This window comes from Salmo salar, chromosome ssa17 (assembly GCF_905237065.1).
Source record: "Salmo salar chromosome ssa17, Ssal_v3.1, whole genome shotgun sequence".
Taxonomy (NCBI): domain Eukaryota; kingdom Metazoa; phylum Chordata; class Actinopteri; order Salmoniformes; family Salmonidae; genus Salmo; species Salmo salar.
In genome coordinates, this window is record NC_059458.1 from 19,287,552 (window position 1) to 19,311,936 (window position 24,385).

At 42.6% G+C, this 24,385-nt stretch overlaps 2 protein-coding genes across 6 annotated transcripts in view; both read right to left on the reverse strand.

Moving 5' to 3' along the window:
• Window positions 1-2,429: 2,429 nt before the first annotated feature.
• On the reverse strand, window positions 2,430-12,143 carry LOC106575395 (TLE family member 5). 4 transcript variants are annotated; one of them, XM_045698943.1, is made up of 8 exons: window positions 11,441-12,143; window positions 9,761-9,858; window positions 9,534-9,597; window positions 7,841-7,885; window positions 7,255-7,317; window positions 7,086-7,127; window positions 6,808-6,981; window positions 2,430-5,211 (listed from the first exon to the last, which is right to left on the reverse strand). In XM_045698943.1, exons 1-8 carry the CDS (start codon window positions 11,465-11,467, stop codon window positions 5,125-5,127), a joined length of 600 nt encoding a protein of 199 aa, XP_045554899.1. In that variant the 5' UTR covers window positions 11,468-12,143; the 3' UTR covers window positions 2,430-5,124. The 4 variants fall into 4 exon arrangements, with proteins under 4 accessions (XP_045554899.1, XP_014007380.1, XP_014007378.1 ...); XM_014151905.2 differs by having other exon boundaries at window positions 6,808-6,978; window positions 11,441-12,142; XM_014151903.2 differs by having other exon boundaries at window positions 7,053-7,127; window positions 11,441-12,141.
• A 563-nt stretch (window positions 12,144-12,706) lies between these two features.
• The window catches only part of LOC106575390 (guanine nucleotide-binding protein subunit alpha-11), a 39,815-nt gene continuing 28,136 nt past the window's right edge, over window positions 12,707-24,385 (reverse strand). The window contains exons 4-7 of one of the 2 annotated variants that reach the window (XM_014151895.2): window positions 21,909-22,037; window positions 18,344-18,473; window positions 17,883-18,036; window positions 12,707-17,685 (exon numbers count right to left, since the gene is read on the reverse strand). In XM_014151895.2, the coding sequence (XP_014007370.1) occupies window positions 17,495-17,685; window positions 17,883-18,036; window positions 18,344-18,473; window positions 21,909-22,037 (604 nt within the window). In that variant the 3' untranslated portion in view covers window positions 12,707-17,494. Of the gene's footprint in view, window positions 17,686-17,882; window positions 18,037-18,343; window positions 18,474-21,908; window positions 22,038-22,591; window positions 22,721-24,385 lie in introns of both variants that reach the window. The other variant, XM_014151896.2, reaches the window with a different exon arrangement.

The window sequence follows — 24,385 nt, forward strand, 5'->3', positions numbered from 1 at the left end:
TGGTTTTTGAAAAAGTTTATTAAAGCGTGTGTGTTAGTTGATTCTGTAGCCTAATGAGGGAATAGTCGCTGGAAAAGATGCAGTTATAAATTCCCTAAACCACGGTTGATATAAAGCCCTGGGCATAATTCCATTTTTTTAGTTTGGGGGGGTCCTTGCAGATAAAGGCCCTCTTTGCAAATCCTTTCGCTGTATACTCTGTGCTTCCTCGTAAGAACAGCCGGTGTTGTTTCTGATGGTTTGTACGTTTGTGGCTACCAGTGCAGCACCTTCTAGTTGTCACGTTGGGGATAACAGTTGTTGACAACTGTAGCATTTTAACCTTAACCTAATTCTCCTAACCTGCCTAGTTAATTATCCTAACCTGCATGTTAAAAAAACATCAGTATTGCCACAGCGACATGTACTTGGATGTACTCAGGTGAAACACTATCCTGTTGACAACAGTGGAAGTCCCATGATGCTGCAAGCCTGTCCAGACTTGTCTGAGTTGTGGGATAACTCTTGTCAGTTGGAAAACAAACTCCATAGAGATATACTACAAGCAGAATCAATGAGTTAGCCAGCTAATTTGCCTAAATATCCAGAGGTTGATTTTTAAGGTTTGAAATGGGAATGTTGCCTTCAGAAAATATTCATACACCTTGACTTATTCCACTCTGTTACAGCCTGCATTCAATATGGATTCAATTGTTTCTCACCCATCTACACACAATACTTTGTGACGAAGTAAAAACATGCTTTTAGAAAGGTTTGCAAATGTATTCAAAAATGAAGTACAGAAATATATCAATTACATAAGTATTCACACACCTGAGTCAATACTTTGTAGAAGCAAGCAACTTTGGTGGCGATTACGTCTCACTTTGTCGTTATGGGGTATTGTGGGTAGATGGGTGAGAAACAAAATCTATTTTGAATTCAGGCTGTAACAATGTTGAATAAGTCAAGGGGTATGAATAGTTTCTGAAGGCACTATAATTGACTCAACAACCAAAAACAGTGCCTTGCAAAACTATTCTGACCCCTTCGATTTTTTTCACATTGTGCTACAAAGTGGGATTAAAATGTCATTTTTTGTCAACAATCTATATGAAAGACTGTCAAAGTGGATAAGAAATGATTAACTGAAATATAGTGCTTGCATAAGCATTCAGCCCGTTTAAGGCAAGCCTAAATTAGTTCAGGAGTAAAATTTGGCTTAAATCACTTGTTACATGGACTCACTGTGTTAAATAATAGGGGTTGTCATGATTTTTGAATGAATAACCCTTCCTCTGTCCCCCATAAGGTCCCTCAGTCAAGTATTGAATTTCAAGCAAAGATTCAACTACAAAGACCAGGGGGCTTTGAAAGCCTCATGAAGAAGGGCAGTGGTTGATAGATGGGTAACAATAACAAATCAGACATTGAATATCTCTCTAAGCATGGTCAAGTTCATAATTATGCTGTGGATGATGTATTAAACCACCCAGACACAAAAATACAGTTGTCCTTCTGAATTGAGATGCAGGACAGGAAGGAAACTGCTCAGGGATGTTTCCATGAGGCCATTGTTGATTTGAAAACCGCATTAATGGCTGTGATGGTAGTGAAAAGAACACAAATATACAGAATGAAAATGCATGCAACAAGGCACTAATGTAATACTACAAAGAAACACAGCAAATGCCTAAATGTAAAGAGCAGCACAACACATCATGGAGTAACTGCCTCTTTATTTCAAGCATGGTATGGGTATGCTTGTCATTGGCAAATACTGGGGAGTTTTTCAGGATAAAAAGAAACAGGATGGAGCTAAGCACAGAAAAATCTTAGAGGAAAACCTGCTTCACACCAGAGAATGGGAGAGGAATTCAGCAGGACAATAACCTACCACAAAAAGGCCAAAACCCTCACCAAAAAGACAATGTTCCTGAGTGGCCAAGTTAGTTGACTTGCAAGACTTGATAATTGCTGTCATAGCCATGAGCATGAAGAATTTTTTAAATAATAATAGGCAAATGTTGCACAATGCAGGTGTGGAAAGCTCTTAGAGACTTACCCAAGAAGACACAGCTGTAATCAATGCCAAAGGTGTATTGACTCAGGGAGCTGAATACTTATGCAACGACTATTTGTCACATTATGAATCATTAAAAAAATAATCTTCCACTTTGACAAGTATTGTGTAGATTGTTGACAAAATGACAAATCAATTTTAATCCCCCTTTAACAATTACATGCAAATAAATCCATGGGGTCAATACTTCTGTAAATTAATTTAAGCTTTCTTAATAAACCAGAAAATCAGCAATTATTTCTGGTTGTTTATCAAAGTTACCTGGCTAACTCATTGATACTGCTTTGTAGTATACCCACAGGCATTCTTGTATGCAAACAGGCAAGCAAATACAGACACACAAATACAAAAACCACTAGAAACAGTCTCTCCGTTGAGTCATTTATTTGTAAGGCACCATAGACATTTCCTTACTGCTGAGCGCTTCTTTCAGTCATGTTGTGTCGTCAATGTTTGGGTTTGGTTGGTTTACATTGTGTGACTTTTCCCCGCCACGTCTTTTCTTTTAAATGAAGCAATAAGTATTGGTTTTTCATAACACAGATGACATACATTATCGCCAAGTACACACTTATGAAGTTTCACATACAATGACAAAATGAAGAGTTTTAAAAATTACATTTACAAAGCTCAACAAGGAGGCGACATTTCCTCAGCATTGTCAAGGGGGCAGGAGAGGGGGGGGTCATTGGATAGTACCTCTTTCCATAGCACATCACATAATACACACGCTGCACTGAGACGTCATCTTCCATCACACGCATACACACTAAAAGCAGCTTTGAAACATACAAAAATGCTTTAAAAAGTATATGTATATTGATATAGTTCTATAAATGGGCCCTTCACAACAGAAACACAAACCATTAATGTCCAAGTTTTGCTCTAAATTCACTCAAACCTGCCATAGCAAAGTTTACAGTGTCTTGGTTTACTGTCCAAAAATGCTCTTCTTATTCTGAAAATGTAGACATCTACCTGTGAGGGGAGTCTACCTGGCAGCAGTAGTAGGTTTAGGGTCCTGTGATTTTAATTAGCCCATTGGGGGGGATAGTCTGTAAATACTGTAATGGGGGTTTGATTGAATACAACCCTGGGTCTGGTTTGGCTTTGCTGCCACCTACTGTCCTGGAGAAGAACTAAACCTTATCGCCTCGAATTAGAAAGGCAGTTATGCATCGGAGGGTAGGTTATAGGTTAGTGCGCTACGGCTGTGTTCAACGGTTTGGCACCATGCTCGCTCACCACACATTCTAGCTCCAAGTGCTATGCTAACCAACAGAACGACATATGCAAATGTGTTCCTCTCCCTTTCCACCAATAGGATCTGATCTGAATGAGCACATGATTGATGTGAAGTTTAGGTCCCGTTAGATTTAGGCCCCGTCCAGGATCAACCCTTACCCCTTCGTCACCTCCTCTGTCTAGGGGAAGTGCCTAGGTGTTGATTTGGGACTGGAACATAGACTCAGTTAAGAGTGGACAGACAGGGGCGGGAGGGAGAATACGAAAAGGTGGTTCGCGCACACACACACACACCCTAGCTCCTATGACTTTTACACTTGACTGTCTTATTCAAGTGGCCCTTTCAGAACACTGTCTGTAAGATCAGTGAGCAGAGTTAGCAGTAACTCTGCAGCCAATCAGCAGAGACCTACAGGAGGAAGTTGTCCCTAGACACTGATCAAAGGTCAGTAATGCTTTGATCGTTTAAATCTGAGCTTAAGGGCAGCTTTTACTAGAAGAGGAACAGAGGTCAGGGGTTAAAGGGTTAGAGCTGAGATGGGACCAAGTCACAATTTTGCAAGTCTCAAGTTAAGCTTTGAGTCAAGTCCCACAGCTCAGGTCAAGTCACAAGTCCCTAATTCTGGGTTTCGGGTCCTCAAGTCAAAGGCTAAGTGTTTTATGCCAATTTCATTGCAATGATTTTGGACCAACGTGTTTTACAAACTGACTAACAGGGGTTTCCTCTACAGACACAACAATTGCAATTGGATAATGCAACTCACAGGGCTAGGCTTGCTTTATGCAGGTTTGCATCGTGTAGGCCTCTGCAACTTTAATTGAAAAGTAACTCACACAGTCCATGTAAATCAGTAGTGTTTGATTCATTTCAGTTAATAATTTTGGATTGAAAAGGTCAAGGTAGCCTAGCCAGTTCAAGTTTGAATTTAACTTAAACCAAATTTGATCACATTCACATTTTCTCCTAACACAAATAAATGGTCTATAAAATAGGCTACATAACATTACCACCTGGTTGTTGTCATTAGATTAGACTGAGAAGTCATCTCGTTTTCTTCCCATACAGTTTAGGTGTAGGCTGCTGTAACATTTCTGTTAAGAGCTCTTGCTTTTGTTTGTTGGGAGTGATGTGTTATCACGTTTGCTAAATAAATACGGCAGGATAGTGGAGAGTGGCGCGCTTTGCTAGATGACGTGCTTAGTGCCCGGCCTGCGAGAGCTGTGATTTCCGTGAATATGATTGGTGAAGACAGAACAAAACTCAAAAAACTCGCAGCACTCCGATATGAAGGACAGAGAGGCCTACCTTGTGAGCGAGATGACAAACCGAGTCTCGACTCATATAGCTGGTCCAAGTTAAGTCACCAGTCATAAATGCTCAAGTCAATGTCGATTGGCAAGTGTTTGTTTCTTTTTGCCAAGTCAAGTATCAAGTCATGAAATGTCCAAGTCACGTGACTCGAGTCCACATCTCTGGGTTAGAGGTCAGGGTAGTATCTGTTGGCAATGGGTTGTCAGCGGCAATAGTGAACAGAGGAGGAAAGGAAAAGAGGAAGGAGTCAAACAGAGGAGACCTGTGCAACAGGCTTGGTGACAAACTGATTTGATGATAATAGAAGATGAAAAAGGATAAGAAAGCAATGGAGTGGAGACCCAGAGAGTAACTCTAAAGAGCTGAACCACAGGGTGACACCTACTGTAGGAACACTCAACTCACACACCCCCCTTAGCCCTCCCACAGTAGATCCACTCCTGGTTGTCCATCAGTCCAACTTGTCTCACCCCTCTCTCCACTCCTTCCCATCCACACTCCACCATCAGTCGGACTTGTCTCCGTCCTCTTCCCTCTGTTCTCTCTCTGCTGCGTCTCTGGCCTTGTCTTCTTTAGCCAGCTGGGCCTGAGCCTGGTGGGGAGGAGACCAGAGAACAAAACACAAGGAGTGGAAGAGAGTCGTGAACTGTCATTTGCATTTGTGTGTGTTACCTGCTAGGGGTGTGTGTGTTACCTGCATTGGGGGGGGTTGAATGTCAGGGCTCTACGCTGGCATTTTATACAAGGAAAACATGTGCACCTAAATAGAAAAATGTAGGTGCGCACACAAATAAATGCAGGCGCACATTGAAAAGTAGTCGAGGTAGTGTTTTAATTGTCTCTAGGGCTGGCACAATGATCTGTTAACAGTGTCTGTTTCACAATTTTTAAACATCTCAGCACTACATCAACGAATGTGAAAACAGTGAATTTCTATGTTTTGTAGTCAAAAATACAGGAAGATAAGTGTTTCCAATGACATCAACCAATTTAGACAATTTAGTATGGAATGCCTACTCCTAATTGGTTAAAATTATAAGTAGGCATTCCATACTAAATTGTCTAAGAATTGGTTAATGATGTCATTGGAAACACTAATCTTCCTCTGTCTTTTTGACTATAAAACATAGAAAAGTGTTGAATATGAAGTAAACTTTTTTCTGACATTTCCCTTTAAGTGAGGATTCCACCACAAAGCTAGAATGCTGGCTTGCAAGTATTGGTTCGGCCTTACAATACTTTTTGCTTTCATTCACCTTCAAACTCTAACCACAAGAAAGCTTTTTCCTCACTGTTGGATGTTCTTGTATGCTTCCCGCTGGCAGTGGCAGTGGCTAGCAGAGCAACGTCGGCGCGAACATCACTATTATTGCTAGCGAAAGCTTCGTCTTCTTGTGTTGCTGGTGACTCGACGACCATGGGCTCAGCCACATCAGTATCACTGGCAGACACACCGGGCTCCTGTTGTTGATCTTGTCGCTTAAAGCTGCAATATGTAACTTTTTGGGTTATAGATCTGACATTCTTATTGAAAGCAAGTCTAAGAAGATGTAGATACGTTCCATGTCCACTATTTCTATGCTTCCCGTTCTTAAGTTTATTTTTTGCGTCTTTTACGTTCAGTTTTGTACACCAGCTTCAAAACAGTGAAAATACAATATGTTTGGTTATGGAAAATATATTTCACAGCGGTTTAGATTGTACTATGATTCTGTACACTACCTGCTTGTTTTGTCACAAACTGAAATGAGGCGAATGGTTAACATTTTTGCAACCAAGCGGAGCAATTTCTTCATAGTACACCTTTAAAATAAAATGTGATCCTCTTCATCCTTCTGACAGAAGCGAATGCAGATCTTCTCACGGTAGCTATTCAAAGGCTTGCGTTTCCAGCCTACTGAGGTAGTTCCAGCCTCTGACTACGATTGGCTCGTTGAGCTGCGTGTTGCATTATGGTATTTGTAGTTCTTCGTGCGATTACCAACCATAAAAAAAGCAGAAATACTACAACCACGGCAGTATTGGTTTTGGGGGTATAAGTCCCCACTTGGATATTTCACTTTTGCCATTAGCGCACATTTATTTTTAGTCACATATGCAGGTGAAATGCTCACACAGTAGAACTCTGGAGGTGTGTGTTGCCCGTGTGAGGTGTGTGCGTCGCCCGGGTCAGTTGTGTGTGTGTTACCTGTGCATGTGCTGCCTGTGAGTGAGAGTGCGAGGCCAGGATGGAGGACAGGGACATCAGTCCGGCGCTGGAGGTTGGAGGGAGGCTGGGAGCAGACAGGCCCATGGGGAGAGGGGCCATCGTGGGGAGGCCCAAGCCTTGGAGCTGAGACAACTGGTGCACCTGGAGCTGCTGCTAAACGCAGACAGATACACATGGTTATATACACACATATTCATACACGAGTCACACACACACCAGCCTACCCGTATGATAGAGTTCATCTCAGGAGGAGTGACCTGCTTGGCTCTCTCTATGGCCCCTAGGACCTGCTGCTGGTGCTGCAACACACACATCCAAACACATTTAGCTATTGTACAGAATTAAATAGATTGAGATTGTACAGCACGTTGATATGGGATTATGTTATCCTAAGGAAAAGTATGTGTAGAGAGGAGAGTGTAATACCTCTTGAGATAGGTAGGGGAGCACCTGAGCACAGATCCCGTTTAGTCTCTTCACAATCTCAGCCTGGGGAGAAGAGACAGACCGACAATCAGAATCATAGAGATAGAGGTTTCTAGTGCCCAAAGCCCGTTTTAGCATGGGCAGCACCATTGAGGACACTCACCATTTTGAAGTAGTTAACTGAGTGGTACTTCCTATGTTAAGGAAGGATCCCATAATTCCATCCAGATCATCAGGAGGGATCAGCCAATGATTTATACTTGTGAGGAAATATTCCATAACTGCAGATGGCAGTAAATCGCCAACCTTGGCTTTATACCAGTTAAAAACAACACACTCGAGGTGGCCGTGTGCACCCTTTCAGTTTGTTAACCAACTCAGAAATAGTAGAAGAAGAAAATGTACTACTTCAAAATGGAGATGGCCTCAATGGTGCCAATGCTCTCACAGATGCCATAATGGGAAAGATACAATGTTGCGTCCTCTAAAGATCTCTATGGTCAGAATACAACACCACCTTTACCATACAACACCGTACCAGAGAGAGAAGAGGGGGAAAGAGAGAGAGCGAGAGAAAACAAGTTACCTGTTTGTGCATTTCAATGTTCAGTCCATAAGACATCTCGTAGTACTGCAAAAAGAAGATTTGGGGGTTTGTGACATAACACTAACATACTGCAGAATTCCAAATCAATCCCTAGCCCTCAAAACACTTGTATACAGTACCAGTCAAAAGTTTGGACACACCTACTCATTCAAGGGGTTCTTTATTTTTACAATTCTCTACATTGTAGAATAGTGAAGGGAAACTATGAAAGAACCCACATGGAATCATGTAGTAACCCCCACCCCAAAAAGTGTTAAATCAAAATATATTTTAGATTCTTCAAAATAGCCACCCTTTGCATTGACAGATTTGCACACTAGGCATTTTCTCAACCAGCTTCATGAGGAATGCTTTTACAACAGTCTTGAAGGAGTTCCCACATATGCTGAGCACATGTTGGATGCTTTTCCTTCACTCTGCAGTCCAACTCATCCCAAACCATCTTAATTGGGTTGAGGTCAGGTGATTCTTGGTCAAATAGTTCTTACACAGCCTATTGGTGTGTTGGGCCATTGTCCTGTTGAAAAAAAAATGATAGTCCCACTAAGCACAAGGGATGGCGTATCGCTGCAGAATGCTGTGTTAGCCATGTTGGTTAAGTGTGCCTTGAGTTGTAAATAAATCACACAGTGTCACCAGCAAAGCACTACCCATACCATCACACCTCCTCCTCCATGCTTCACGGTGGGAACCACACATGTGGAGATCATCCGTTCACCTACTCTGCGTCTCACAAAAACACAGCGGTTGGAACCAAAAATCTCCAGTTTGATCTCATCAGACCAAAGGACAGATTTCCACCGGTCTAATGTCCATTGCTCGTGTTTCTTGGCCCAAGCAAGTCTCTTCTTACTGGTGTCCTTTAGTAGTGGTTTCTTTGCAGCAATTCGCCCATGAAGGCCTGATTCCCGCAGTCTCCTCTGAACAGTTGATGTTGAGATGTGTCTGTCACTTGAACTCGGTGAAGCGTTTGTTTGGGCTGTAATTTCTGGGGCTGGTAACTCTAATGAACTTATCCTCATCAGCAGAGGTAACTCTGGGTCTTCCTTTCCTGTGGCGGTCCTCATGAGAGCCAGTTTCATCATAACGCTTGATGGCTTTTGCGACTGCTCGAAGAAACTTTCAAAGTCCTTGACATTTTTCGTATTGACTGGCCTTCATGTCTTAAAGTAATGATGGACTGTCGTTTCTCTTTGCTTATTTGAGCTATCCTTGCCATAATATGGACTTGTTCTTTTACAAAATAGGGCTATCTTCTGTATACCACCCCTACCTTGTCACAACACAACTGATTGGCTCAAACGCATTAAGGAAAGAAATTCCATAAAAATGTACATTTAACAAGGCACACCTGTTAATTGAAATGCATTCCAGGTGACTACCAAGAGTGTGCAAAGCTGTCATCAAGGCAAAGAGTGGCTACTTTGAAGAATCTCAAATATAAAATATATTTTGATTTGTTTAACCCGTTTTTGGTTACTACATGATTCCATATGTGTTATTTCATGGTTTTGATGTCTTCCCTATTATTCTACAATGTAGAAAATAGTATAAATAAAAGAAAAACCCTGGAATGAGTAGGTGTCCAAACTTTTGACTGGTACTGTATATCAGAGAACTGCAGTAATGGCGAACGTGTATCCTAGGTAGGCTAAAAGTAAAAGTCACTCACCATGATGTAATGACGCTGCATCTCTGACTTCTCACTAGCTAGCTTGTCACACTCCATCTTCAAGCTGATTGGATATATGACAACATTTGGTTGGGGACATGTCTGTGTATATGAGACAGTGCATGTGGAATCTGAGTGCATGCAGTATGCATGACGTGAGTGTTTGTGGGTGTGTGTAGGTGGCTATTTTGAGTGTGTGACTGAGCATGTGTGTGTTTCAGTGTTACCTATGGTATTGTGCTTGTAGGAACTGAAACTCGTCCTTGATGCGGTCGCAGGAGTCGGAGGTGGTGAACTTGAGAGGCTGGGAGGACTGGGAGGAAGCCTGGGGACAACATAATAACAAACATACAACAGTCAGAATCCCCAAGACAACAACAACAGACAATCAACAAGATAACAACAATCAGTGAGAAGCTGCCTTTCCATCCCCTACCCTTCTCACTGACGTGTGCATTTCTTCACTCCCCCTGTATGTGGGACTGTATGGGTGTGTAATAGAAAGGGGACGGGCACGGTTTGTGACAGATGGGGGTGATATTTAATGTTCAGTAACAGAGGGATTGACCTCTGAGATTAACCTTATAGCAGGGGTTTTTCTGGTCTTTTACTGGGGGGGGGGGTATTCTGTGAGTATGGTCAGGGTTAGATGAGAGTTTCCAGAGATGGCCAACTGACAAGAATGACCCCAGGCTGAGTCAGAGCCCATAATCCAGTGTTAATCTTCTCACCAAGGCCTTACTACTTCAGACTGGTGGAAGGAGGCCACCACCCAAATTACACCAGGGCTCTACAACTACCATCCTGGAGACTTACTGGCTGTGAATACTTTTGCTCCAGCCCCTACACAAACACACTTGGTTTAAATAATCAAGGTCCCGATGAGGTGATTAGTAGGGCTAGAGCAAAAGCCTGCACACACAAACAGCTCTGCAGGAGGAGCTGGTCATCCTTGGAATTGAGAGAGGACAGGTTTATGCAGGGGACAAACCCTGATAGTGTGAACTAGGATCCCGGCCTAGGGGGTAGTAGGACGCTAAAGAGAAAGAAGCACAGAAATAGGCTCAACCATATCAAATCATGTACATTGTTATTTCCCAACCAGTATCATCATTAGCGCATCAGTATTACATTTTAAAACCTAGTTATATAGCTACAACATCCTGTATAGCTCAGTTGGTAGAGCATGGTGCTTGCATCGCCAGGGTTGTGGGATCGATTCCCTGGGCCACACATACATAAAATGCGGGCATGATTAAGTCGCTTTGAATAAAAGAATGGCATATTTTATTGTACATTACACCCACTTCTGTTGTGATCCCACATGGCATAGTGGCTGGCAGTCCTTGGGATCCAAATTAGACACCTTTGATTGAGGATTCAATTGATAGTTAACTTTTAATTATGATTGTATGAATTGACTAATTTCCACATGGCCTTACACGTCAGGTTTGACTAAAAGACTGACAAGAACAAAGTTCTCGAATTTGTCTTCGCAATCTAGTTAGCTACGTTTTATTAGCACATGTCACTTTTCCTAACTAGCTGAGATATCCCTGTTCAAATATGTCACATCACGTTACTAATGAGTGGCAAACGTTTAGTGTAATATTATAGACTAGCTAAAAAGGTAAACACCCATTTACAAAGCTTAATGAAAACGGCTGTAGTTAGTAATCTTGGTTAGCTAACGTTAGCTAGCTAAGTGGGAGCTAGCCTGGAATGTAAACAAATGCCGGGGGCGCGTGACAGACAAGCGATTGAATCCATCACCGACAACACAAATGAAAACATACCACAGCGCTATGGCCATCGTATATATCCCCCTTTATTCTTACATGGATAACGCTGAATTGCTTCTGTAGCTAGCTAGAATTTAGCTAGTTATGCTAACGTTAGCTACTTACCGAGTGTCTTGATTGTGGAAACATCATGTCAATGGATTTATCAGTGTTCCTCAGCAACCAGGATAAAAATATATAGACCCCGTTTTTTGGACAACTACAGCGTCTTTCCTTTCTTACTTTTTTTGACAGCTACGTTAACTGGCTAGCTATTTATCTTAACGTTATCTAGGACACCAGTTATCCGGTCTCGCGTAGTGATTGTTTTTTCTCCAACGTTGTTGGCTAGCTAGCGTTGGTTTTGATTTGGTTCCTTGTCAAAAAATTAACTAATGGCATCAAAAAAGGCTTAACACCAAGACGCGCAACGTTAGATAATATGGCACCGAATCTTATAATAAATCTGGGCTAGGTAGATGTTGACTAAGTAACAGCAATATCCTTTCTTGTTAGCTAACTAACGTTAGCTAGCAAATCTTAGCAGAGAAGCGAGCCAACGTAAGCTTAGGAAGCAGATTTGTATATTGTCCAATTCCTCGTATATATTATAGCTGTCAAGTGGGGCAATCGTGTCGAAAATCTGTTCTTGAAAAGCGTCTTCAATTCCAGTGTGTTAGCTAGCTACCGTTAGCTGGCTATCTGGCTGGCTGGCTAATGTCCACATACAAGCCTTCACTAGCTGAAACCACCCCTTGCGCTACAAAATGTACGAGTCATCGATGAGCGGGCGTTGCATGTGATGAGAGAAAGAGGTGGCGCTCCGAAGGCCCATTTTAGATGTCAAATGTATAAAATTACAGTTTGCGGAAGTGTTGCTGCTGCCGTGTGCCCCCGGTGGAAGGTGTGCAGAACTGTCCCCTGATGATGCATGCAAGTGTGAGATGTGGTGGTTCCCTAACACTCATAACAATAGCCTTCTCATTTAATGTATAATAACCCCAATCCCATAACTTCGTAATCATGATGCTCATAATGTAGACGAAATATGTCCATCACTGATTATTTCTATTCTGTGACATTCCCATCTATTTCACGAGCAGAAGTCACAGAATGACAACTGACAATTCTGAGAAATGACAGCATTTCAATAACACCAAGAGAGGATGGAAAACCTCTATATAGACCCAAGAGCCATATTGTATAGACCTTCTTAGATGGAACAATGGCCAGGTCCAGAAACAACCTCTATTGTTCCTAACCATAGGCACTTGAAGGCCTACTTATCAAATCCTGAGAACTACACAAGTGCAAAGTGGCTAGAAGAGAAGGGCTTGGGTCATTTCTAGACATGGCATGCCAGACTAGTCATTAACCACACACACAATCAGCAAGTATACGAACAAATTTATTTCAATTTAAAACAGATACCTTGTCATTATGTTCTCTCTTAGAAGGCGATGTTCATGTTTGAATGAGGATCAGGCAACAGTGGTTGAAACAAATGCATGAAAACACACATAACAAAAAAAAAAGAAATATGGCGAGAGTAATGCAAATCAATAATCCATAATAACCAACCGATCAATCAATAACCGATTCCACCCTTTCATCAAGGTCTCTGCATCAGCCAATACATTTTTCTGAGCCCTCACCTCCTCCCAACACTAAATACATGCAATTATATAATTACACAATAAAAAATAAAAAAGTGTACTTATAGTTTTTGTTAGGGGTGGCGTAGTCGAACATGCCACGTGTTTAGGTCTCTGGTGTTCTTAAAAATGGGACCATCCAAGATGGCTGTCCCCTGATGATGATGTCAGCGTTGGCACTTGAGAGAGCCTGGCTCTAGAGAGAGTTGGGTTGGCACACAGTATAATACATCATTTACATTTGGTTTACATACAAAATAAAGAAAAACAAAAACAGCATTGTATATTTTATACACCAACTAAAACATTTAACCCTCAGGTTTCCTTAGATTAAAAAATAAATCAAGTGGTCCTAAATACAATAGTGTTCCGGTAATGTTTTTTTTATCTTACAAAAAATATTTAAAGGAAAGAAGTCAAGCTAAGTTCTCAATATGCACCATGTCCATGTTAATCTGACCAGGTAAAACTCTGGGTCCTAGTTACAGCGTAGGAACAATCTGGGCCCTAATGTGCAAGACACTTCAGGAGTGCCAACCAATTAACCCACAGGAAGTGGAAAACAAGAGATTAGTAGTGTTTCCTATAAATATGACTGATTAATCACCAAGTCAGATGATTGTAGTTAGGACTGTTTTCACCCTGCAGTGTGGAGGCAGTACAGGAGCCCAAGTGCTTGTCTGTTTGGTATGCGAGTTGTATTCAACACATTGTTTGTGGGCAGGTCAACACCGAATGAAATACTGAATGTCATACTTGGATAACATCCTCTAATACTGGCTGCAGTGTGCAGGCTTTAGTTCCAGTACAACACTAACACACTTGGTTCAACTAGCTGCGGTCTAAATCCAAGACCATGATTAGTTCTCAATCAGTTGACTGGGGTGTTAGTGCTGGTATGGAACAAAAGCCTGCACAGGTGTGCTAGAGCTGTGTGTTGCGCAGCTATGCTTTAACTTGAACACCTGGTTTAACACCCTGCCTCTACTGTAGGAGTGTCTAATGACAATGTGCAAAATCTCCTCAACAAGCACAAAGCACACCCCCGGATGGTAAAACTAGCAGTAGGACAGTAGAAGGAAAGTTCCCCTTAACACTGATCTAAGGTCAGTTTTGCGTCACCCCTTAAATGGATAAAAGGCCCAATGCAGACGTTTTTACCTCAAAGTCAAGTAATTTCTGGGTAACAATTAAGTACCTTAATGCGATTGTATTCACTCAAAATTGTCAAAAAAAGAAACTAAAATAGCTTCTTAGCAAGAGTAATTTCTCAAGGATGAATTTTGCTAGGACTGTCTGGAAGTGGTGGTCTGAGTGGCGAGGGGAAAACTGAAAACTAACTGTTATTGGCAGAGAGGTTAGAAACGTTCTATTTATTGGTTTATTAACTAATTCACCGCATGGTGATATCAAACAGACAAACCAAAACTCAAACCCACCAAAACATGCAGAAATTTCAGGTAGTCTTTTCAAACAGCTCTTACACTAAAATAGCATTATCACTATTTTCACAGTATTATTCCAACCTCAGTGTGGAAATCTATACAAAACACAGGAAAATCACATTTGACTGCACTGGGCCTTTAAGGTTAGCATTGAGGGAGGGTAAGCTGATCCACGATCACACCCGATGACAACACATCAAACAGTGAAGTAGGGAACTTGGGGCTTGACAGATTCCCTCATTCGGAGCTGGAAGCTTGTGTGATCCACTGTTGATCCAGAGAAAGATAAAGTAAAAAAATGAATGGTAGTGTTGGTCATGTATCCTACCACAGCTGCATTCACACACGGTCTTTGTTGAACAAAATGATCCCCACAAACACTCTTGAGTGAATGGCTTAGTTGACTGTGAACCTAAAACCAGGGGTGCACAACCCAGTGCTTCGAAGTCTGCATTCCTGCTGGTTTTCATTTCTCCCCGGCATTTACTTGATCAATGAATGTTACCAAACGGCTGGAGACTGCAAACACCTGATCTCACAGGTAGAAATCCGTTTTTGGTTAGAAGGCAACAGAAAAAAAACAGCAAGACTGCAGCCCTTGAGGACAGAACGCAACCGTGTCGCCTTGTCCTCTACTGCCCATCGTTTTCTAGGATTTTTGAATTCACTCATTGAATTTCCAGTCACCTCATGAATTGAAAACTGAATTGAGCCCTGTCCTGTACTAGTTATCTCCCCCATCTGCCTGACTGTCTGATGCATGGCGATAGCCCTTAATGAGAATAATGAAGAAAAAGTTGCCTGTAGAAAGAGTTTCAAAAGTAGATCTGCAACGTCACTGGTTCTATCAAAGCAAGCCTCGGAACTTGAACTAAAACAACTCAAACCAACGACAACGCAAACTGTGTTTAAATTACAACGACAGAGCAAGCATAGACCATACTGGTCTCCAATCACAGGTTATAAAAATTCACCTACGTTCATATGGTACATTTCCTATGTATGCAGTTACAGAGCTGTGCCTATTAGAAACCCAAGAGGAGAAATACAAGTTTTCATCAATGAAACGAAACAAAGTGACTTAATGTGAGAAGAAAACCATAGAATTTAACATGGATATAGATAGAATGGCAAAGTACATCTGGAATTGTCTTAAGAGAAAAAAAGAAAGCAGAGATTTAGTACATACTATAGTAGACGTTTGTTTTGTTACAGCAGTTTAGACTCAAGTCTAGCCCCGACCCCATTTCAACATGATAGAAACAAAAGCAGTCAAATTATCAACACCTTCAAACCTGGTTCCATAAATTATTAGATAAATTAAAAAAAAAAATATTTATTTAGTTACTCTTTTAATATCATGTCGTTTGTCAACATATTGTGAATAACTAATCTGCTCTAGTGTTAGTAGGGAGAAGCTGCAGAGGAGAGCCGAGGATCTAGAATGTTCTGAAGGTTCTAGAATAGAAGGTTCCTGATGGTTTAGAACCTCTGTTCTGAGACTGTTACTTTCCTCTCACTGCAGCCCTCTGTGTGTGTAGTCCTCTTATAATCAACTGATTATCAATAATCAAAGAAATCCAGAATCACAGTATAAATACTAGTAAATTCATAGGAAAACAAAAACAGTACACTATCGAAAAAATGTTTGGATTTTCTTCTCTATTTTTTTTGTTGCCAAAGATGGTGTACTGTACCACAGAGTGTTTTTGTACAGGAGCGTTTCTGTGTACATGTATTTACAAACAGAAATATACACAAACAATAACTTTTTGACTTCAGAGTATGCTTGCCTGTCCATCTGGGAGACAGGAGCTTACGTCTCCTGCTCCCACCAATCAACAACCACCTCTCATCAACAAACAAAAGTGTCTATACAGTAAAAAAAAGGTAAACAACATAAAGCTTCCTGTGTGTCTGGGATAATGGATGCCACCGTGTCATTTGTGTGGATGGACTGCCCAGAATCCCCAGAGCACATCTAATTAGGTCGCTGGGCGACTTAACACGTGATGCCATTCTTTCACAGACTGATGTACCGTACGGTGATGACATCATATCCATACATGACTCCCTCCCCCTCAGCGACTGTCCAATCAGAACATAGTAGCGAGTATCGGATGTTCGGTAATCTTAATGTAGCGTGTATCAAACAGAACGTGGTACTGCGGATGTCAAACGGAAGGTTTCGGTCTATCAGTCAGTAAACCAGTGAAGGAGGGAAGCGATGTGATCAAACCTAAACATGAACAACCACAACCGTCTGTAAAGGATAAAATTATAGTCCGTTTCTGGTTACCATCTTGCTTTTGTGATATTTTGCCTATTTTGCTAATTTTTTAAATACAAGATTTTGTTGTGTTAACCGCTTCTATAACTTTTCAAACGACTTCTTAGTCGTCGGATAGAAGTTGACATAGCAACAAGTTACTATTATTAAAAACTATTTGTAAAAAAGCTCAGCGATACACAGATTTAATCGATTTGCTTTTTCCTCTCCCTCTGGTGCTTTCAGTCTTAGTGTATTTTGTCTACATACGTAATTACTTTATAACATATTTAATTATATTTTTTTGCGTTTGCGATGCTCACTCGGAGAATACATTCATCGATGCGAGGTAGAAACAGAATCCTTGGTCTGCCCCCTCACTTCTGTGTGACATCACTTCCTGCTCGCGTCCTGGTGGCTTCCTTTATTACCTCATCGTCTCCACCCCCCTCCCAGTCTTTAGCCCCTCCCTTATAGAGTGAAAAACGTCACCCCCTCAGGTGTTTTTTGCCTTGCGGTTGGGTCACTCCTTCCACCAATCAGAGGATGTGATCTCAGGTCAGTTGACTGAGGGTTCAAGGGTTAAAGACCCACAGTTGATGGCAAAAGGGTAGAAAGAGGGAAGGAATGAGAGAGTGAATAGGAGGAGAGATATTGGAAGATGGGGGTCTTAAATCGCTGGAGTGAAAAGCAGGAGGGGGAAAGATCAACTAGATGTGTAGGTGTGTGTAAGCTTCATAAGTGTGTGTGTGTGTGTGTGTGTGTAGGCTAAGCTGTGCAACTGGGAAGAGTGTGTGCGTGCAAGAGTCTCTCAGACCAGGTTGTATTCTTTGAGGTTGAGCTGCAGGATGGTGTCTTTGACGGCAGCGAAGACGAAGCGGATGTTCTCGGTGTCCGTGGCGCAGGTGAAGTGGGAGTAGATGATCTTGTCGCTATCCGGGTTCAGGTCCACAAACATCTTCAGGATAAACTCCCGGCCTGCCTGGGCATCTCGCTGGGGACCTGGGGCACACACACACACACACACAGTCAATCCCGCATCACGGTAGTCAGAAACAATCAGACACACAGTATATCACTAAGGTAACTGTAAACACACACACACACACACACACACACACACACACACACACACACACACACACACACACACACACACACACACACACACACACACACACACACACACACACACACACCATCGAACTCAGGGAAGTAGTCGACCAGGTGGGAGTATGAGATCTTCTCCTCCAGCAGATCCTTCTTGTTGAGGAACAGGATGACTGAGGAGTTCTGGAACCAGGGGTAGGTGATGATGGTCCTGAACAACGCCTTACTCTCCTCCATACGGTTCTGACAGAGGGACAGAGGACAGATAGTAAGGGTGTTTGATATGTGTGTGCCGTGATGTGTGTGGTATTTTTGACATGATAACCACAGATCTAGGAACTCCAAAAATGAACCATTGGGGATAAAGGCATATCAGATCCTGGATCACTGGATAGTCAAATTCTACCTAGTCCACCTATGTTCCACTATGGGAAACCGGGAGGGCAAAAAGGCGAACCATCTCTCCCACCTTTCCCTAGTGTGTGTGTGTGTGTGTGTGTGTGTGTGTGTGTGTGTGTGTGTGTGTGTGTGTGTGTGTGTGTATACACACCTCGTTGTCAGACTCCACCAGGACTTGGTCGTACTCGCTGAGGGCTACCAGGAACATGATGGAAGTGACGTTCTCAAAACAGTGGATCCACTTCCTCCTCTCTGACCTTTGACCCCCTACATCCACCATCCTGGAGCATGGACGGAGGGAGGAGAGGTGCCAGGACACGGAGGACGAGAGAGAAGAGATGTTAAACGGTGTTGTGTTTGTAGAACAACTAATAAGACTGTCTAAAAACTCTAAAATGGCTTCCTGAATCCATCCATGCAGAAGGGTTGGTGCCAATCAGTCCTCATTGATTTTCTATGTCTGTGATTTAATTCCACTTAGTGTATGGATGGATTCAACAGCTACATGAAGACCTAGCCCAAAACCACACACACATACAGAGGGTGGTGGAAAACTTGAGATGGTTCAAAGTGAACTTGAGATGTAGAATCCTAATGACCGCCATTTTGGCACCTAACGTTCCAAGACAATCCCATTCCACTGAGACTAAACGAGAACGTTTGGTGGCAACATGGAGGACAGTTTGTTCACTGAACTCTGTCTCATCTATGGCCCTGTGAGGTCACAGTTAGGAGAGCCTACGGTGGAAAACACACACAGATCATAAACTGACATACAGTACCAGTCAAAAGTTTGGACACACCTCCTCATTCCAGGGTTTTTCTTTATTTTTACTATTTTCTACATTGTGGAATAATAGAAGACATCAATACTTTGAAATAACACATGGAATCATGTAGTAACCAAAAAAGTTAAACAAATAAAAATATATTTTATATTTGAGATTCTTCAAAGTAGCCACCCTTTGCCTTGATGACAGCTTTGCACACTCTTGGCATTCTCTCCACCAGCTTCATGAGGTAGTCACCTGGAATGCATTTCATATAACAGGTGTGCCTTGTTAAAAGTTAATTTGTGGAATTTCTTTCCTTCTTAATGCGTTTGAGCCAATTAGTTGTGTTGTGACAGGTTAGGGACGGTATACAGAACATAGCCCTATTTGGTAAAAGACCAAGTCCATATTATGGCAAGAACAGCTCAAATAAGAAAACATAAATGACAGTACATCATTACTTTAAGACATGAAGGTCAGTCAATGCTGAAAATGTCAAGAACTTTGAAAGTTTCTTTAAGTGCAGTCGCAAAACCCATCAAGCGCTATGATGAAACTGGCTCTCATGAGGACCGCCACAGGAAAGCAAGATGGTGTGGGGTTGCTTTGCTGGTGACACTGTTTGTGATTTATTTAGAATTCAAGCCACATTTAACCAGCATGGCTACCACACTATTCTGCAGCGATACACCACCCCATCTTGTTTGTGCTTAGTGGGACTATCATTTGTTTTTCAACAGGAAATGACCCAAAACACACCTTCAGGCTGTCTAAGTCTATTTGACCAAGGAGAGGGATGAGTGCTGCATCAGATGACCTGGCCTCCACAATCACCCGGGGGATGAGTTGGACCACAGAGTGAAGGAAAAGCAGCCAACAAGTGCTCAGCATATGTGGGAACTCCAAGACGTTTGGAAAAGCATTCCTCATGGAGCTGGTTGAGAGAATGCCAAGAGTTTGCAAAGCTGTCATCAAGGCAAAAGGGTGGCTACTTTTAAGAATCTCAAATATATAATATATTTTGATATGGTTACTACATGATTGTGTCCAAACTTTTGACTGGTACTGTATGTAACATACAGTGTTGAAACAAATGTAGGTAACACTTTACTTCTTGTAGATCTGACTTTAAACTGCTTATTGTCATTACATAATTTTGTTTATGTAGGCCTATGTTATAACGTTATCTATGCATAAAGTGTTACCCAGTGATTGGATCATCAGTAAAGAGTGAGCGGTGCCCATCACCATTCACAAGCTGCCCCTAACCTCAGATCTAGGATCAGATAACCTTACCCCAATTCCAAACATTAACTATAAGTGGGATGAAGGTATATCAGATCCTGGATCAGTGGATAGAGGAAAATTCTACCTAGTCCACCCCATAGCAAGATGGGAGGGCAAAAAAAGCAAACCAGCTCTCCCACCGTTCCCTAGTGTGTGTGTGTGTGTGTCTGTGTTCCTGAAGCATTAGCCAAGCGCAATAGTGCAACCCTGGTGGAGGTGAGACAAAAAGAGGAGAATGAGAGAGGAGTTCGAGAGAGGACTAGGAACAGAGAAAGAGGAACAGATGAAGACTGAGGAAGGGATGAGAATAAAAAAAGGAAGAAGATGGAGGGATACAGAAGGCACCTCTGATGGCGGGATTCCTTTGCTGGGTGAACGACAGGAGTGTGTCCTCCGAGTAGTTCTGACTGGAGTGTGTGTGTGTGAGAGTGTGTGCATGTCAAGGTTTCTTCCTTCCGTTTTTCTTTGCCACTGTCTTCCTAGGTTGTCTTTTAGGTTTTGTTAAGCGTTCTTCTGTGTTAAACGATTCAAGTAGAAGTAAAGTTAAGTAATGTAAAATGTTAGTCTGTCTGATAAAGTTACATTATGTACCAGGAATTGATTCAGACCAGGTGAGACTTGTTCTAAGTCAGTGATCTTAATCAATGATTTAACATCCAGGGAAAAGGCAACCAGCAGTACTATGGTCTTCGAGGCCTAGATTTGCATAGTCCTGTCTTTGAATTAAACAGATTGTTTTTTTGGTTTTTTTCCAGAAGTGAATGCATGTGATTTAATTTGTGATGAAACGCCCTCCTGCTGTAGCATGGGGTACTGCAGTCCACAGAGACCAAGAGCCAATCAGAGCCCTGCAGGACCCCAGGCCCGAAATAACATCCTTCACTGGGAGAGAGAGAGAGGACGACCTCCTTTCCTCTGCCAGGATGAACAGAGGGGAGGAGAGGAGAAAGAGGGTGACCCATTTTAAAAAGACGGGCGCCAGAATATAGGACTTTGGACTCACGAGGATGTGTGTGAGTGTGTGAGTGGAGGAGGTTGGGTGTGTGTGGGAGAGATCAATGGTGGAGATCAAGCCTACAATAAAACACAGCTCTGTCCACTGCTGACTGAAGAGTTCAATGATAGTTATGGAACAACCAGAACGTATGACATGCGAGATGTAAACGCACACATCGGTACGCCCTGTCCAAATACTGATAAATGTATCCTTCCTTAATTTAAAGTAACCACTAATTAATGACATGACTGGATTGGTGAAAGCTTAATGTGGGACCCTGACTTTCACCTATGCTCTCATGCCAGACTGTGATTACTTTGAGAAAAGGAGAATGCATTTTAAGAAGTAATGGAACCGGGCCAAGGGATGATTCACTGCTTAACATGACTGCACAAGGGCACTGATGCTGATGCTAGCATCCCCTTCCTGAATTATGCATTTGCTAGGCTAATGTTAGCACCTTAGCCTCCTCTACTTGAAAAGGATGCTTTTTCTAAGCTGACGTTAGTTGCGCCACCTGACTAATGCTTTTGCTAGGCTCATGTTAGCACATTAGCATTGTCTACCTGAAAATGATGTATTTTCTAGGCTAATGTTAGCAACTCCACCTGACTATGACGTGTCTGCTAGGCTAAAGTTAGCACGCTAGCATTGTCTACCTGAAAATGATGCTTGACAAGTCGAAGGGGTACTCTATGATGCCGGTGGTGGGGATTCGCACCCTCAGAACATCTTGCTGTGTGGGCAGATAGTTGTTGTCTGAGATACGGTCCAGATCAGTTAGATAGCTACACACCGAGGGAGAAAGAGAGAGAGACAGAAAGAGACAGACCACAGTCATATAAAGCACAGTAGACAGTAAGCATTACCGCCACACCCCCCTACCAATCCAGAGAAGGTGGATCAGTCCAGTGTGGAAGGCTTGGGCGACCGTACCAAGTCTAGGAGAACAGTAGTGTTGGTCCGTATTAGGCTTCCACCACCACCCCGAGCCCCATACACAGACCCACTCACCCCCCAAAGCAACTCTGAGAACAGCCGTTTCAGGTCTTTACCTTCACAATAAAAGGCTTTAGTTTAGTTGTAGCCATTTTTGCATCAACCCAACAAGCCATTTTGATGCCATTTCGCATCATTTCTAGTTTGTGGTTCTGCAACAATTGCATAACAGTTGGGTTGTCCTGAATGGGCCCAGTCTCAGAGAGGTGCTATGTGGGGACCTGGGTGTGTGTGTGTGTGTGTGTGTGTCAGTGTGTTGCAGGACAGTGACAAAGTGAGGACGTCGGTGGGAGCAGCAGAGGCAGAGAAGGAGCAGTCCCTCGCTGCAGTACCGTGACGGTACCTGAAGATGCAGTTCTCCAGGTCAAACGGGTACTCTATGATTCCCGTGGTGGGGACCCGGACACGAAGCACATCCTGCTGAGTAGGAACATATCCCTCCGCGGTGACGCGGTCTATATCACTAAGGTAACTGCAGACACACACAGACACACAGTCTATCACTAAAGTAACTGCATGGCTGCACATACACACTAACATGCTGACCAGACTGCTCGATTGTGCGCTGTCACGCGCATGTTGATTTTGTCCACCCACACCAGACGCGATCACGACACGCAGGTTGAAATATCAAAACGAACTCTGAACCCACTATATTCATTTGGGGACAAGTTGAAAAGCGTTATATAAACATTGGGTTGTTATTTGACCTGAAATGCACAAGGTCCTCTACGCCAACAATGAATCCACAGATAAAAGGGTAAACAGTTAGTTTCTAGTAATCTCTCCTCTTTCAAGTTTCTTCTTCTCCTTTGACTTTACATGGTGGTTGACAACCAACTTTAAAGGTGCATTACCAGCACCAACTGGACTGTGGACCTGAGTTCATCTTTCAATCGCACACGTGGGTATATGCTCCTAAAAACCAATGAGGAGCTGGGAGAGGCGGGACTTGCAGCACGTCAAGCGTCACAAATAAAACCAAGTCCTATTTTAGTGCCTGGCTACGCGGACGCTCGTTGACGCCCACAAGCAGTGTGGGTGCAATCATTAAATAACATGTACAGTCGTAGCCAAAAGGTTTGAGAATGACACAAATATTAATTTCCACAAAGTTTGCGGCTTCAGAGTCTTTAGATATTTTTGCCAGATGTTACTGTGGAATACTGAAGTATAATCACAAGCATTTCATAAGTGTTAAAAGGCTAATGTAGACAATTACATGAAGTTGATGCAAAGAGTCAATATTTGCAGTGTTGACCCTTCTTTTTCAAGACTTCTGCAATCCGCCCTGGCATGGTGTCAATTAACTTCTGGGCCACATCCTGACTGATGGTAGCCCATTCTTGCATAATCAATGCTTGGAGTTTGTCAGAATGTGTGGGTTTTTGTTTGTCCACCCGCCTCTTGAGGATGGACCACAAGTTCTCAATGGGATTAAGGTCTGGGGAGTTTCCTGGCCATGGACCCAAAATATTGATGTTTTGTTCCCTGAGCCACTTAGTTATCACTTTTGCCTTATGGCAAGGTGCTCCATCATGCTGGAAAAGGCATTGTTCGTCACCAAACTGTTCTTGGACGGTTGGGAGAAGTTGCTCTCAGAGGATGTGTTGGTACCATTCTATATTCATGGCTATGTTCTTAGGAAAAATTGTGAGTGAACCCACTCACTTGGCTGAGAAGCAACCCCACACATGAATGGTCTCAGGATGCTTTACTGTTGGCATGACACAGGACTGATGGTAGCGCTTTTCTTCTCCGGACAAGCTTTTTTCCAGATGACCCAAACAATCGCAAAGGGGATTCATCAGAGAAAATGACTTTACCCCAGTCCTCAGCAGTCCAATCCCTGTATCTTTTGCAGAATATCAGTCTGTCCCTGATGTTTTTCCTGGAGAGAAGTGGCTTCTTTGCTGCCCTTCTTGACACCAGGCCATCCTCCAAAAGTCTTCACCTCACTGTGCATGCAGATGCACTCACACTTGTCTGCTGCCATTCCTGAGCAAGCTCTGTACTGGTGGTGCCCCGATCTCACAGCTGAATCAACTTTAGGAGACGGTCCTGGCGCTTGCTGGACTTTCTTGGGCGCCCTGAAGCCTTCTTCACAACAATTGAACCGCTCTCCTTGAAGTTCTTG